The 15,502-nt window shown below is 47.1% G+C and overlaps 1 protein-coding gene across 2 annotated transcripts in view; it reads right to left on the reverse strand.

Annotated features, from left to right (window-relative positions):
- LOC142786802 (disintegrin and metalloproteinase domain-containing protein 10-like) overlaps window positions 1-15,502 on the reverse strand; it is a 181,164-nt gene that overhangs the window by 10,351 nt on the left and 155,311 nt on the right. For both annotated transcript variants that reach the window (XM_075884449.1, XM_075884450.1), the window contains exon 13: window positions 13,624-13,751. In XM_075884449.1, the coding sequence (XP_075740564.1) occupies window positions 13,624-13,751 (128 nt within the window). The remainder of the gene's footprint in view (window positions 1-13,623; window positions 13,752-15,502) is intronic.

Below are 15,502 nucleotides of genomic sequence, written 5' to 3' on the forward strand. Positions count from 1 at the left end.
ATCGTTTTCCTTTTTTTTCTCTAACAACTCAGAGCAGCTTCTCAAAGAGCAGGTAAATCGTTCTTCCCCAACTTAGCGTACATGGCCCTCGCGCGATCGCAAGCGCGGAAGCTTCCGCAGGAGCTTGATCTTGTTCAATGTGGTAAACCATCAAGTGGCCTTGGCGGCGAGTCGACGGAACCTCAGAGAGGAAATTCTCCGTGTGAGTCATGTGAGCAGTCACTCGAGCGGCCCGTCGTTCAAGCGACTGGCGCGGTTTCCGTAGCAGTGGGAGACGACATGGCAGCATTGAGTGAGGGCGAGAGGGGTGCAACGCTCTCGCCTGTAGCGGAAAGTTGGAGTTAGCTGTCGAGGGTTGATCGAGAAACGCTCAGTCGAGAGCAGCGTGAGGACCTCTCGATAAAAGCGCTAATGGAAAGCGTAAACTTGGTAAAAAAGAAAAAGAATGTTTTTTTTTTTGAGAAAGCAGGGCTCCTGTACCGGAGCAACACAAATGCGCAAGGTCGCAAGTATGAGCAACTCTTGGTGCCACAAAAGTATCGACGCCAACTATTGGAAGTGGCGCGTGAAAACGCGTGGGCAGGGCATCTCGGCATAAAAAAAACCAAGGCTTGAGTTTCCCTTGAGTTTTATTGGCCGAAATGCTGGAAGGATATCGAAGACTTTGTACGCTCATGCGACACTTGTCAGAGAGCGGGGAAATCCACGGACAAGTGGAAGGCACCCATGAAGCTTTCCGATACCAATTATGACGAGAAATTAAGAAGGTGGTCAAACAAAATTTACCACAGTAACTTGATGAAACCATACGTTCAATGTCAAACGGCCGTAAATCTGCTGTTGAATGCTTCAGAGGAAGAGGGAGCAGAAATTTCGAACACTAGTGATGTAATCGAAAGGGAATTGGAGGTAATCTTGGAGCAGTTGAACCTAGAGCCTAGGTTAAGTGAAGTCCAGAAGGATGACCTGAGAAGGAATGTTTCATTTTGTGAGAAATCAACTCTCATATTGTAGGTTCACAGATGTGCAACGTCGCAAGTACGAGCAGCTCTTAGTACCGCATAGGTATCGTCGCCTAAAAGTGGCCGGTTACTGAGGTGGAGCATGATACTCCAACAGCACAACTTTGACGCTGGCTACAAAAAAAAAGGAAAGCTAAACGCTAATGCAGACGCATTGAGCCGTGTGTTTTAGTTTGTACCTTCTCCACCTTTTGGTTTCTCGCTGGCGATTCGGGGCAAAATTTTGTCCTCATCACGGCCTTAGCTGAGCGCTCTCGTCCAGAGTGATCGCAACAAGCCAACTTTATGTTTCATTCTATTTTGTTATGTTGTTGTACGCGTAAAAATTTGAGTTCTCATTCTGAGAGTCTTGTGTCCCACTAGTGCCTCTTGATGTAGAGTGAACGAAATTCCGATAGACACGTAGCTAGGTATATGTTGTAATATACTTTGTCTGGTGTTCTGTCTGGTGACCAAGGTCACTTGCTTGTGTCGTGTGTTGTCTGTTGTCGAACCGTTCTTGACAAGTTGCAGAACCATCGACAAGTGCTGAAACCAAGGATCATCAGAAGAGACGAGCGAATCTGGTCGACACGTTGTGGCGACAAGCCAGTGGAGCTGGGATCCGTCCTCAAGAATGGGATGTGTTCCCGGAACAGAGTCTGGAGCTGCATTCTCCCCATGGCCCTGGAGGCGAACCTGGAGGGACCTGGCGAACGAGCGCGCCTGACATCCGAGCCACGTGAAAGCAGCTCGTCTTTCCGGCGCATTGTCTGGCAGCGGGGGTGCTGTTATGCCTGCGAGTCCACACCGAACGTCCATGCCTCTGAAAAAGGCAATCTGTGTCAAGGCCAGCACGTGAGCCCGCCTGACGCGAACAACTCAACGGCGTCATCACGCGGCGGTGGCTTTCTGTCACGCACGCACAGCGAGCCCGTCGAAGCAATCGGCGCCTTCCTGTCTGGCGAGTCTGACGCAATGCGTGGCGACGTCACTCGTCTTTGGGTGCATCCACGTGCAGCGCAGCGGCTCCAGATTCGATGAGAATGACGCGGCCCAGCGGCGACCCCATTGGAGGTTTCTGACCTCACGGCCAGCGGCGCTTCTGGTTGGACATTTAGTTACTCAAAGAATCCACCCGGTGCATATAAAAAAAGCCCTGCGGCGTGTCGCGAGCAGTAGATCTATGTGTCAGAGAAGAGAGCTCGGCTCTTCGAGTCTCTAAGCTGTCAGCCCCAGTGCCGAATTTGTAACGTCTCTGTATATATGCTGTACATAAACCTTGTTTAATTCACCGTCGTCTCGTCCGCTCGTCTATCAGCTCTGCGCAGAAGCAGTCGCGAGCTGAGAAACCTACGCTACCAAACGGCTGGTGACCTTCCCGGCGGAGTTCGAAGCAGTGGCGCCTTCGGGACCGTGTTGGCGTCCCCGGCTTTCGTAACAGTGGTGGCAGCGGTGAGCTTTCGGGGTGCCCTTCGTAACGTCGTCGGAGGCGCGCTTCGTAACACCCTCCACGCTAAGTTTAGTTTATGCCAAGTGAAAAGCGCGATCGCGAGAGCACCCAGGACTAGGCGGATAGATAGATAGATAGATAGATAGATAGATAGATAGATAGATAGATAGATAGATAGATAGATAGATAGATAGATAGATAGATAGATAGATAGATAGATAGATAGATAGATAGATAGATAGATAGATAGATAGATAGATACGCTCAATGTGCCTGCAGCACTCAAAGAAATGCTTCGCATTTAATAAGTTCGTCATCCCGTCAGTATACCACATGCACGAGTAACTTATATCTCAGGAAACAGAAAAATTATCTCAGGAAACAGCACTATCAAAAATTTACGCATAGTTGGCGTTTTGTGCAGCTGTGTGATAAAATTGTGACCTATTTCACGTGTTCTTAGGTACTTTTAATTTGCTTTAATATGTGGGCAAGTTAGTGTTCGTGATAAAATTTTATTCAGAATACACGAATAGGACAATGACAAATGAAAACACGAAAACAGTGCCTGCTCTAGTTGTGCCTTCTGTCCTTGCGCCTATATTTTCGGGAACGCTGAACGAAATTTCAGCATTAACACCAAATAATTAGCTCAGCTTAATATCTTTGTGCAAGTTAATGTTCCGTAACTCACTGGGTATCGTACGCAGAGCTTTGTCATCACACCGTGTGACAGCATGCAACGTCGTTTCACATGCTGACAGCCGAAAGAAACTGTTGAACGAAAGAGTTACCAGTGCGATGGGGAGACCGAGGTACACCAAACCATGAGTTTTTTTTTAATGCGAGGCATTTCTTAGCGAACTTCGGTGACATTGAGTGTGTCTATCTATCTATCTATCTATCTATCTATCTATCTATCTATCTATCTATCTATCTATCTATCTATCTATCTATCTATCTATCTATCTAACTATCTATCTATCTATCTATCTATCTATCTATCTATCTATCTATCTATCTATCTATCTATCTATCTATCTATCTATCTATCTACGGTATCTATCTATCTATCTATCTATCTATCTATCTATCTATCTATCTATCTATCTATCTATCTATCTATCTAGCCGCCTACGACGTTTAGCTCTCCTGGCCATTTCGATAATGGTATCGATACCAAACTTTGTGTGTCATAACATGACTGTATGAAGAACATATGTGACTAGTCATAACATGAAAATCATGACCTTATACCACAAATGTCATGATTTACATTTCATGGTCCTGCAGTTCTTGCGGTGGTTTCGATCACATGGCATGTTGCAAAACTGGTAAGGTAGGACGTCATTGCATGGTAGACACAATGACATACTCTAACATGAAAATTATGACATCCGTGTCATGTAACAACATGATTACATGCCACGCTCATGATGTGCTCACGGCCGTTTCGCTAGCGCCACATATACCAAATTTAGTATTACGGTACTTGAATAGATGACTAAGGTATGTGACTGGTGCAAACATGATAATCATGAGATGCGTGTCATGTAACAGCATGAATACGTGCCACGCTCACGACACGTTCTTTGCCGTTTCTCTAGCGCCACATATACCAAATTTGGTATTATGGTACGTGAATGGATGACGAAGGTATGTGACAGGTGCAAACATGATAATCATGAGATGCGTGTCATGTAACAACATGACTACATGCCACGCCCCTGATGCGCTGGTGGACGTATTGCTAGCTTCACTTATACCAAATCTGGTATTACGGTTTGTGAATGGATGACAAAGGTATGATACTGGTGCAAACATGATAAACATGAGATGCGTGTCATGTAACAACATGACTACATGTTACGCTCATGATGCACTCCCGGCCGTTTCACTAGCTTCACATGTACCAAACTGGGTATTACGCAACGCGAACGAACAATATAGGTAAACGACACATCTAAACATGATAATCACGGCATGTGTGTCGTGCAACAACATGACTACACGCCACACTCATGTAGCGCTCACGGCCGTTTCGCTAGCTTCATATTTGCCAAATCTGGTATTACGTGACGTCAATGGATGATAAACGTATGGGACTGGTGCAAACATGATAATCATGAGATTTGCATCATGTGAGAACATGACTACATGTCACAGTCAAGGCACCAATACATTTCGACGTGACGCGGTGCGCGTGCTCGCCGGAGTTCATTTCGTCGCGTCACTCCGGCGTTGCCAAGCCAGGCGTCGGTCCTTCCATTTACTCGCAGGCGCGCTCCGCATTGCGTTGGTTTGATGCATGCGCGTTTCAGCGCGCCTCACGTCCATCCGTCACGTAAAGAGGGAGAACAGTGTTGTCTGGGTAACGCATCGGCGTGAAATGTAGAATGTCGCATTTCGCGCCGGTCGCCGTCGGGCCGGGCCGATGGACGCTGGTCGCGCCGGTCGCGCTTGACGTCAGACTATAGAGTGCTCGCGTTTTGCTAACGTAGCGTCGCTGTGCCCAGCGTGGGCGCTGGTCAACACTACATTGGCGTATATTGGGCCCTTCATGATGCGCTCGCGGCCGTTTTGCTAGCTCCACATATACCAAATTTGGTGTTATGTGACGTCAATGGTTGACGAAGTCTATGACTTGTGCAAACATATAATCCTGACACGCATGTCATGTAAGAACATGACAACATACCACACTCATAGCGTGCTCGCGGCCATTTTGCTAGCTCCACATATACTAAATTTGGTATCACATAACGGGAACAGATGACGAAGGTAAGCGACACATTCAAACATGATAATCCTGACACGGAAGTCATGTACGGCATCATTTACCTCCACCTCGTAACGTTGTGCTGATGTTAAAGTGGCATATCAACTTTTCTCATTCGTGCTTCGCATATCATCGATTCCCACTGTCCGTGGGATCTGCCAATTTTTTTGTTGTTGTCTCTTTTTCAATACGTTGACCTTGAGTAAAAGCATCGAACGTTTACTTAGTGCTTGGTGGTTGCTGAAGGTTGTCGAGAAAGTGTTTTGCGATTAATGAAGAACGCTACTATATGTCCACATGTGCGCCGTATATGGGGCTCTGAGAAACAGCCAAAATCAACGTGAGAGCGAACACGCCCAACCCAAAGTGCACTTTAGGGCACGGCGTCGTCGATCTGATAACGGACAAGTGTGCGCCTCGAAGAACCGTGCGTTCAAGAGGAAGAAGGACGCTGCCCCCTTCATGCTTGAGTTATGCAAGCTGCACCGTGTAGGCCTCTGTTGCTATCGGTCGTTGGCGCGCGCAGCGAGGAAAAGAGGGGTCTTCTCTAAGAGATGAGAGCCAGCGTGTGAACTTCCAGAAGAAGCCAGAGCTCTACGTTAAACTAATTCTATACGCCCATATATGCAGTGGCTTGATCTGGCTTCCTAAAACAAAAGGTGAATGAGCATTGGCATGTTTTTTTTTTCTGTTTTTTTTTATAATCCACTGAGTGCTAAGATAGTGCGCGTTCGTCTGTGCGGGTGTTTTAAAGCGCAATCCTTTAGACCCTACGGAGTGCAATGGATGATTGCGTTGTTTAAATATAAAACTTCTATCAGACGATACATTACCATCCCCACCATAAACATAGGTTCTTTGAAACAGTGAGTTACCCATCTCTCCAGTTACGAGGCGTAATATTTACTGCAATAAAATTATCATAAACACTGTGAAGGCATTTCACAGCTCCTTGTCTGTGCAAGATGTGCCACTGTCAGATTAAAATGCAGCATTTTCCTCGTTTTCTGGCAGTAAAATGCAGCAGTAGTGCATAGAGTGTTCACTAAAACGGAATCGGGGCGGACTACACAAGAAGCTCAAGACGACTCTCTAATTCATTTCGACAATGCATAGCATGCCAGCGAATTGGCATGAAGCAAGCCAATGGTAAAATGTCTTCCATGGTTTCTTACTGGCTTGAAAAGCTTTAACTGCCGGAGCACCCTTAAAACCTTATAGGCCATATCTTTTTACCGCTCTGTAATCATACAAAGGAACAGTGAGAGTGTGGTAAGGGAGCTTTGTTTGCAAACACTGCCGTTGTGAAAATGGGAAAAAAAGTATTCCCGCTATAAGAATGTTTTGATAGCTACCACACGTAAAAGGTGCGTTTTTTATTTTCATTTATTGGGCTACCATAACATGCTATAGTAGAGTGACTGGTTGGGCAAGTTTGTTCATTCTTGCGGTAGCTTCTGGCGCGAAACAAACACGATAGACTGGCATAAACACTGAAGAAAGCCCAAAGAACAAGTGATGTATTTCAATAGAGTGACTTGTTTGGCGAGTTGGTTCATTCATACGGTAGCATTTAGCGTGAGGTAAGAGAGTGTCTCTCGTGTTTATTTCGCGCTAAAAGCTATCGTAAGCATAACAGCCAAGCATTTAAGGTAGAATGCTCCTTATTATTCCCCCCAAGAGGAGGAGGAAGAAACTTTATTTAGAGAGAAAAAAAATTGAAATGCAGGCAGTTTGGTCGGGCCCTCAGTCCAGGGCTCCGCTGGCACGAGCGGCTCGCTGGACCTGGTCAAGCAAAGCTATTTGGCTCTGCGTGTCCTCGTCCGCAAGCCATGCCTCCCACTGCCTGTGAAACATGTGTGGTTGCTTCGTGATGTGTGAGCTGTCGATGTGTGTGGGCCTCTGGGTGCACTCCCATGTTATGTAGCTGAGTGTTGGTACTTGTGAACACCACGGACAGGTGTCTTTATATCTTGCGGAATATATTCTACTTAGATGGTACAAATTGGGAAAGCTATTGGTTTGTATGCGTCTCCAATCCCTGCTTTGCTGGCTATCCAAGTCCTTATGTGGAAGCCCATATTCCTTTCGTTGCTTCCTTTGTTGGAGGAGGATGTCACGCGAATTGGAAAGAGGTTCAACGTCGTGGCCTGCCGTCGCTCGGTTGGTGATGCCTCGAGCTATACGGTCTGCCACGACGTTCCCCTCCAAACCTTCGTGAGCAGGACACCATATAATGTGATGGTCTCCTGTTATGGGTTTATTCAAAAATTTATACGCTATTTTAGGTAGCGTTCCTCGGAGAAACATTCGGCATGCCGCCTGTGAATCGGAGAGCACAACCACTGATTCTCCCCTGATTTCTGCGTTGGATATGGCTATGGCTATTGCTGCCGCCTCTGCCACTCGTGTGAAACAAGTTTTAACCGACGCCATTGTGGTGTGATTTTGTGCTACAATTGCCACTACATGTGACCCTCTGCTCGCTTTACTTACGTCTGTAAAGACGGCTTCTGAGCTATTCTGAAATGCTTTGCGTAAGGAGTCTGCTCTCGCTTTCCTCCTTCCTGCGTGATACGTCGGATGCATATTTCTGGGAATAGGCGCTACAGTTAAATGTGTGCGTTTTTCCGCATCTATTAGCACCGTTTCCTCGTCACAATATAACGGTCGCAATGTATATCCCATCTTTTCCACAATTCTTCTCCCATGATAGCTTGAATTGAGCCTTTCCTTTTGAGATAAAAGCACCGCATTCGCATACTCCTCAAAGGTATTGTATATGCCCAATTTCTCTACCCTCTTGGTTTTGGCATTTTCCGGAATCCCCAATGCTGCTTTGAATGCTTTCCTTATTATTGTGTTTATTTGCTTTGTCTCCTGGTTTGTCATTGTCTGGTACGGTAGCGCGTACGTAACTCGGCTGATCACAAATGCATGAACGAGTGCAATGGTTTCTTTCTCCTCTAGTCCCATTTCGCTATTTGCTATCCGCCTGATCATCCGGGCCACATTCGCCGTGGTTCCCCGTAGCCTTTGTAGTGTGTGTGACGTTCCCGAATTTCCTTGTATCCACATGCCAAGCACGCGTAATACATCTGCCTCCCTGATTTGTCTCCCATCCAGCAGTACTGCTACCGGTATTAAGTCCTTTTTCTTTGCGTATCTTGCCCTAATTCTAACAATTTCAGTTTTTTCCGGCGAGCATTGCATTCCTGCAGCTGTCACGAAAGCTTGTATTTTATCTACTGCCTCCTGGAGGGCGTTTTCTTTGTCCGCATAAGAGCCACCCTTTGTCCATAAGGTGACATCGTCTGCGTAAAGAGCTGCTCCTAGACCTTTTATATTTTCCAGCTCACATGCGAGCTTTCTCAGGCCGATATTAAATAGTATCGGGGATAGCATGGCTCCCTGGGGGGTGCCTCTATTTGGGTAGTCGAAGGTTTCAGATGTAACCGAGCCTAAAGAAATGGTAGCTTTCCTGCTTGTCAGAAATGACCGGACATACTCATATATTCGTTGGCCGCAGTTAATCGATTCGGGGCCTTCCATTATCACCTTGTGTGATATTGTATCGAATGCTTTCTTGATATCTAGTGCTAGTACGAATTCGTCGCTTGAACCTCTGTTTGGGTTCATGACGTCATTTTGCAACAGCAGGAAAACATCCTGGGCCGATACATGTGGTCGGAAACCGAGCATATTCACCGGTAGCAGACCCTCTCTCTCTACATAGTCTGTCAATCTAGTCAATATTGTTTTTTCAAAAAGCTTACCCAAGCATGAGGTAAGGGAGATTGGTCGGAGGTTCTTAATATCTCTTGGTTTCCCTGGTTTTGGTATTAACATGATGTTTGAGTCCTTCCATTCTACTGGAAGGTTTCCTCCATCTACCCATACCTTTTCATTAAAGAAATCCGTGATTCGTCGAAGGGCCGCATCACTCAAATTTCTAAGCATAGAGTTTGTTATTTTGTCTCGTCCTAGGGCGGTATTCTTTTTGAAAGACTGGGCCGCCGCATAAACATCTTCAAATGTTATGGGAGCGTCTAACTCTGGTTGTTCTTTTCCTGCATATTTGCCATGTACCACTTCACATGCGTCTTGTCCGACATATAATTTCTTGACTTCGTAGATAAGTGCGTCATCGTTACCTTTAAATTCATTCTCCAGAATTCTTAAAGCCCTGTTCGTCATTGTTTTTGTTGCCCCTGGATCGATCATACTCCTCAGGATGTGCCAGGTCTTTTTGGTTCCTAACGTCCCTCTAAGTGAGTTACTAAATTGCCTCCAGTTACTGTTATTTAGTTGACGTGCGTAGTCATTGGCTTCCTGTGACAACTGAGCTATCCTTATCTTCAATTTGCGATTAAGCTTTTGCTTCCGCCATCGCTTTGTGAGGCTTTTCCGCGCGTCCCACAAATGTAGCAGGTGCTTGTCGACTGCTGGAATTTCCACGCTTGTTTCTATTTCCTTTGTCACTTTCCTGTGTGCCTCCTTTATCTGTGTCACCCAGTTACCTAGATCTATTATTTCCCCTTGGTCTCCTACGTTCTCCCTAAATTTGTTCCAATCAGATATTGTCGCTTTCCCCATTCTTCTTGTCGTGGCGGCATTAATAGTTATTCCGAGAATGTAGTGGTCGCTTCCCAAGTTTTCTCCGAGGTGCGCCCATGAGACGTTTCCTTCAGAATTTGTAAACGTTAAGTCCGGTGACGTGTCTTTTGTTAAGCTATTCCCGACCCGTGTCGGTAGGTCTGGTTGTGTAAGTTGGCAGAGATCATACCGTTCAACAAGGTCTACAAGGAGTTTGCCCTTAGGGCTGTCCTGCTTATATCCCCAATTTCTGTGTGGCGCATTCAAATCCCCCATGATAACTAACCTGTCTTTCTCTTTCAATAAACCCATCGCATGTGCTATAATGTTCTCAAAGTCGGCTCGTCTCTCCTTAGGTGGGCTATATATATTGACCCCCACTGTTTTTGGTCCTACACGTTTTTTGGGCCACACTGTTATTATCTGGTGTTGCACTGCCTCATTGCTCACGTAGCTGACACTCAATGCGATATCTTTTTTGGTAAATGTCGCCACTTGTGGGTACTTTGGCTTAACATGTCTTATGTACCCTCTCAGATTTATCTGAAATTTGCCTACTTCCTGAAGGCAGATTATATCAGGAGGGATTGTAGATGCTCCAATAAATTGTTTGAAATTTTCAAGTTTTGTTCTCAATGAGCAGCAGTTCCACTGCCATATTTCCGTTTGCTCGGTCTTTTTATTGTTACGGTGTCTAGCCATGATTGGTATTCTCGGAATCTGTTATTCCACTTTCTTTAGGTTGTCTGGTGGGGGCACCCGGGCTCTGACAAGATCTCTTGCGAGGATTCTGCGCCTGACTCAAGTCGCTTATGGTGCGTTCCATCTGGCCTAGTTTGGCAAAAACAAGTTGAATTTGTTGAACTAGGAACGCTATCGGCGGTGTTTGTGGTGGTTGCGTTTCCGCGGGCTGCGCAACGGGCTGCGAGACAACAGGTGTGCTCGCCGGGCTTTGTGTGTTGCTTGACTGGTTTAGTAGTGACTCCAGGCGCGCCATTCGAGACTTAACCTCCTGTAGTTCTGTTCTAAGTTGTCTGTTTTCAGCTACTACCCGCTTGTATTCTGGGTGTTCTGTGATCGTTGGTGTAACGGGTTTATGTTTGGTAGTGGGAGATACGGCTTGCGCATAGCTTACCGCGTCCGCCTGTGGGTTGCTATGTGCAGGACACGCCCCCGGTGGCTTGCTTCTCGGAAGGGCTTGCGCGTTCGGATTGTCTTGGGAGATTGCTCTCGGCGTCGAAGTCGACTTTGGATGCCGCTGTCCTGGTTGTCCTGTCTCCACGGCACGGTTTTTCGACGGCGTGCGGGTTCTGAAACGGCTCTTTCGGGTCCCGCCTCGTCCGTACTCCCATTCTGATTCCTCTTCCTCCGACTGAAACCAGCGAGGGGCTGGCTTGTGTGGTTTTTTGGGTGGTTTCGCTGCTTGCTTGCGAATAGGCTTGAGGCGTTTCAGACAACTGCGGTCTCCAGTGATATGGTTTCCCGTGCAAATTGTGCATGTCGGAGTGCAATTATGATTTACTTCGGGGTTGCGCATTCCACAGGTATGGCACACGGGTGAGTCTGGCTGCGGACACACGTCGGTGCGGTGGCCAACCGCCCCACACGCTCGGCAGAATTGGACGGTGTTACGAAAGGGAATACACTCCTTCTCACCTCCTCTGTAGTAAACATATCTTGGTAGAATGTCCCCGAAGAAAGTCAAGACGGCACTCTGAGAGTCTCCCAACATCCGAGCGTCGACCAGCGTCACGCTCTGGGTGCGAAAACGGATGCTCGCTTTGATGGTCTCAGACGGGGTGTGTGGCTCTATACCGTGAATAACACCTTTTTTGGTTCCTTCACCTGCCGTAACGTAGACGTTGACCGGGTGTGGTCTTCCGTTGATATTCAAAGACGTGACGCCTCTCATCGCCATCGCGACGGTCGTGTCTGGAGTCGACGCTAGCGCAATGTTGGACCCCGGTCGGATGCGGAGAATAAACTGATCCCACCTGACTTTTCCTTGGCAAGCCTCCACTATAGCGTCGGAGATCGCTTGGGTGGTCACATTCTTCAGAGGCAGTCCCTGGTGAGGTCGGAAGACTACTTTCAGATCGTCCTTGGGTAGTGCTGGGGGCCTCCGTCTTGTAGGTCGACCCCGGCGCTTTGGCTGGTTGTCCGTCGTAGGTCTGCTGCCTGCGGAGAAGTCCCCTCCTTGTTGAAATTTCCGCTACTTCGCCTGTTTCTTCTTCGCTCTGAGCGATTGGGATATTTGCCATCCCTCCTCTGTGCGGTCGGTCTCCGTTGGGGCGGAAAAATCTGCGGCGGCGTGCGTGGACGCCGCGTTGCAGTTCCCAGGCAGTGCTGCTTCATCCCGGTTTTGCGCGGCAAAGTCCATGACTTCTTCACCCAAACCTGGTTCGGATTGTCGTACGGACGCTGTTTGCGACTCCCCAGTCGAGTCCATAGCCGTCAGCAACCGCGGCAACGCCGTGGTTGTCGTCTTCGGGCGAGCGTCTCCCGGCGTCGTCGCCGCCGCTCCTCTACTGGACGCTAGAGGTAGCGAAGGCTCCACATGGGCGAACGAAGAAGTGGCCGTAAAAACAAGAAAAATGGTCTGATTTCAGTGAAACTGGAGTCCACCGATACCGGAGCATCTCCCCTACACGCCTGTGGCAATTTCTGGACGATTCAAGGGTTGAACCATACAGAAAAGACAAGAACATACGGAGCTCGATGTGCACGCGTCTGCACTCATCGGCATCCCAGCAGCGTCTTTCTTATACGAGGACCCATACGTGTAATCAACCATGGAAGGTCCATTCACTGCTCGGTGGAGCGATGCCTTTCACGGACGTCTCTCGAACGTCCCAGGGAGGGCGGGGCGATCGACTTCATCACCGTCTATATTTATTTACCAGGATGACCGGGGAAATATATCACCAGCCACCACCGGGCCACAGCTCGAGACATGCAGTACAGTAGCGCTCTCCCCCCAAGAAATCTTCCTGAAATCACGAGGTCATTCAAGCACAGCCCATTAACAAAAAATATACATACAAAGAGTAGTCTAGGGTCAACATACATTACCGTGAGCTCCTTTCGTGATTGTGATAAATAAAAAAAAATGTTCTCTACCTACTTATACGGCGGGTCTGCTTGAGTCTTTTCATAGGCCAGCTTTTGTTTTCTCGTTTGCAATAGGTGATTCGTAAGCAATCTGTTCTTTGACACTGACCAGTCATCTTACTATGGCTCCCTAAACAGGGTAAATAAAAGTAGTTTTCTTCTTGAGCGAAGCACAACTTATAGAATTAAAATCCGGCAGTGGCGAACACACGGGAAAACTAACGATTCCCAATCTTAAGGCAGATTTACTTACTAAGGCACCAACTGGCGCACTTGAGACAATGAATGGCAGCGGAAAAGATTTGAAACTGCACAGCAAGTCCTTATAGTGTAGTAAAGCGACTGTAGAGACTCGCTGGGGCGACTTCCCAACAGTCATGAAGTCTTTACAGTCGGTTTGAGCATTTTTTTATAAAATCACAGATGATCCAGTGTTCCGGGTACCGGTGTAGTAAATACAAAAAAGTTACTCTTACAGAATTACGTAGATGAGGCTTTTACTCCTAGGTTAAGTGGGACAGGGAAGATGCAGATAAAGAAAAATAACACGTTCGGCAAGCGACAGAGTAACCTTTCGGGGACCTTCAGTCACGACAATACGAGCAGCTTCCAACTGAACACATTTTCGTCGACCTCTCGAACTGTTTTGCGAGACGGCAAGAAACCAAGCAGTCGTCGCTCACTTGCAGGTGGAATCATCCCCGGGCAGGCGGCAGCACAACTCGCAGGCCTTGGTCACGGGGTCGTGCGGCCTGCGCTTGCACTGGCACGACTGCAGGCCGTACGCGATGCAGATAGAGCCCGTGCACTCCTGCGATCGATCAGGACAGGCAAGGGTAAGAAGTGGCATTTCGCTCTTCCACAATGACGACACGTCACTGCCCCGTGTAGAACAAATTTCAATACGGAACGAACAAGTGATTCGGCTCTCTGAGGCCCATTAAAACGAACGCGAACATTCGTGGACTCATCATCCGCAACGGTGGATCAGTGGCAACGGTGCTCAGCTGTTGACCCGAAGGTAGCGTGTTCGAGCCCGGTCATTTGGGTCGCATTTCGGAGGGAGGGGGGGGGGGGTCGGAGGGGAAACGGTAGAGATACGTGTACTTTGGGACGTCAGCGTACGTCAAAAAACACTGGATGGTCGAAATTCTTCGAGCCCTGCACCATACGGTGCCTCTCATTCTCGTGAAACCCCAGATACTATTCGTCAAATTGTTACCGTGGCCGCATTTACACTAAGATACATTGTTTTATCAATGAAAAGGAAAATTGTAGGTATAACCTTAAAAGACAAAAAGAGAGAATAGTGGATCAGGGAACAAACCGGGGTTGAGGGTATCATAGTTGATATCACGAATAAGAAATGGGCATGGGTCGGGCATGTTGCGCGTAGACAGGATGACCGCTGGTCACTAAGGGTAACTAACTGGATTCCCAGAGAAGGCAAGAGGGTTAGGGGGAGACAGAAGGTTAGGTGGGCAGATGAGATTAAGAAGTTTGCGGGTATAAAATGGCAGCAGCAAGCACAGGACCGAGTTGACTGGCGGAACATGGGAGAGGCCTTTGTCCTGCAGTGGACGTAGACAGGCTGACGATAACGACGATTACATTTTTTTAATTGAGTTCCTACACGTGGTAAAGAACGAGAGCGTAGCACGCACAACGGCTCGAGAGGTTTTTTTTTTTTTTTTGATTTTCGTGGTTAGTGAGAAGGGTGCTAGATATGAAGTCGTAACGGGCACGCGTAGAAATCAGGCGGTTGCTTAATTTCGTGTCAGAATCGGCTGTTCTGCAAGCTTTGTATGGTCTGATTCCGTACTCATGGATGACTTCATGTCTTGCTCTGAGTACACTGAAAATAGTTAATTGTGTTCTAGTTGGGGATTTACAGTGGTTCTGTACATAATATATTTAGGCCGTTCATTACTGCGCAAGCAGTAACCCTGCCAACAGTAAACCAGAAAGCAGATATGTGCCACAGATATGGGTCGAACCCGAATACACACCACTGGTTCAGAAAAATGAACAGACAAATTAATTAAATTAACTTATTAAGAAATGGCCTCTGCGCTGCACTTAAGGCCGACGTAAATCGATGTGCAAATGCTTGAAAGTTTCGAAATTCAAGAGGATTCGCACCTTTGATGTGAATTCTGTGCATTTATTTGCCATTAATGAAAATTGCTTGTTTGCTTTGTACCGTGTCCTACATATCTTCACTGGTCCTCCCCCTTCACTGTGCGGGATCACTCTTGAATTTTTAACTATTCTTTTTGTTTGTTTGTTTGTATGTTTTTATTTTCTATGTGTGTGAAACAATGTGGAAAGGCAAAAATAATAAAGTGAGAGAACGGCAAGGACGTCAAACAGAAATCATAGCGAAACAATAGCAAAACATTGCAGTCACTAACACAACGAAGTTAGGCACCAGCTTTTTTTCTTTTTTTTTATCAGAGATGCACCAAAGTTGCCCTTTCTAAAAATCTGATTTTGTTGTTTCTGTCGTGGAGCCACGAATCGCTACACTAGAAAACATAAAAACAAGTATTCACGGCGCAC

Source organism: Rhipicephalus microplus, unplaced genomic scaffold (assembly GCF_043290135.1).
Source record: "Rhipicephalus microplus isolate Deutch F79 unplaced genomic scaffold, USDA_Rmic scaffold_32, whole genome shotgun sequence".
In the NCBI taxonomy this organism is placed as follows: domain Eukaryota; kingdom Metazoa; phylum Arthropoda; class Arachnida; order Ixodida; family Ixodidae; genus Rhipicephalus; species Rhipicephalus microplus.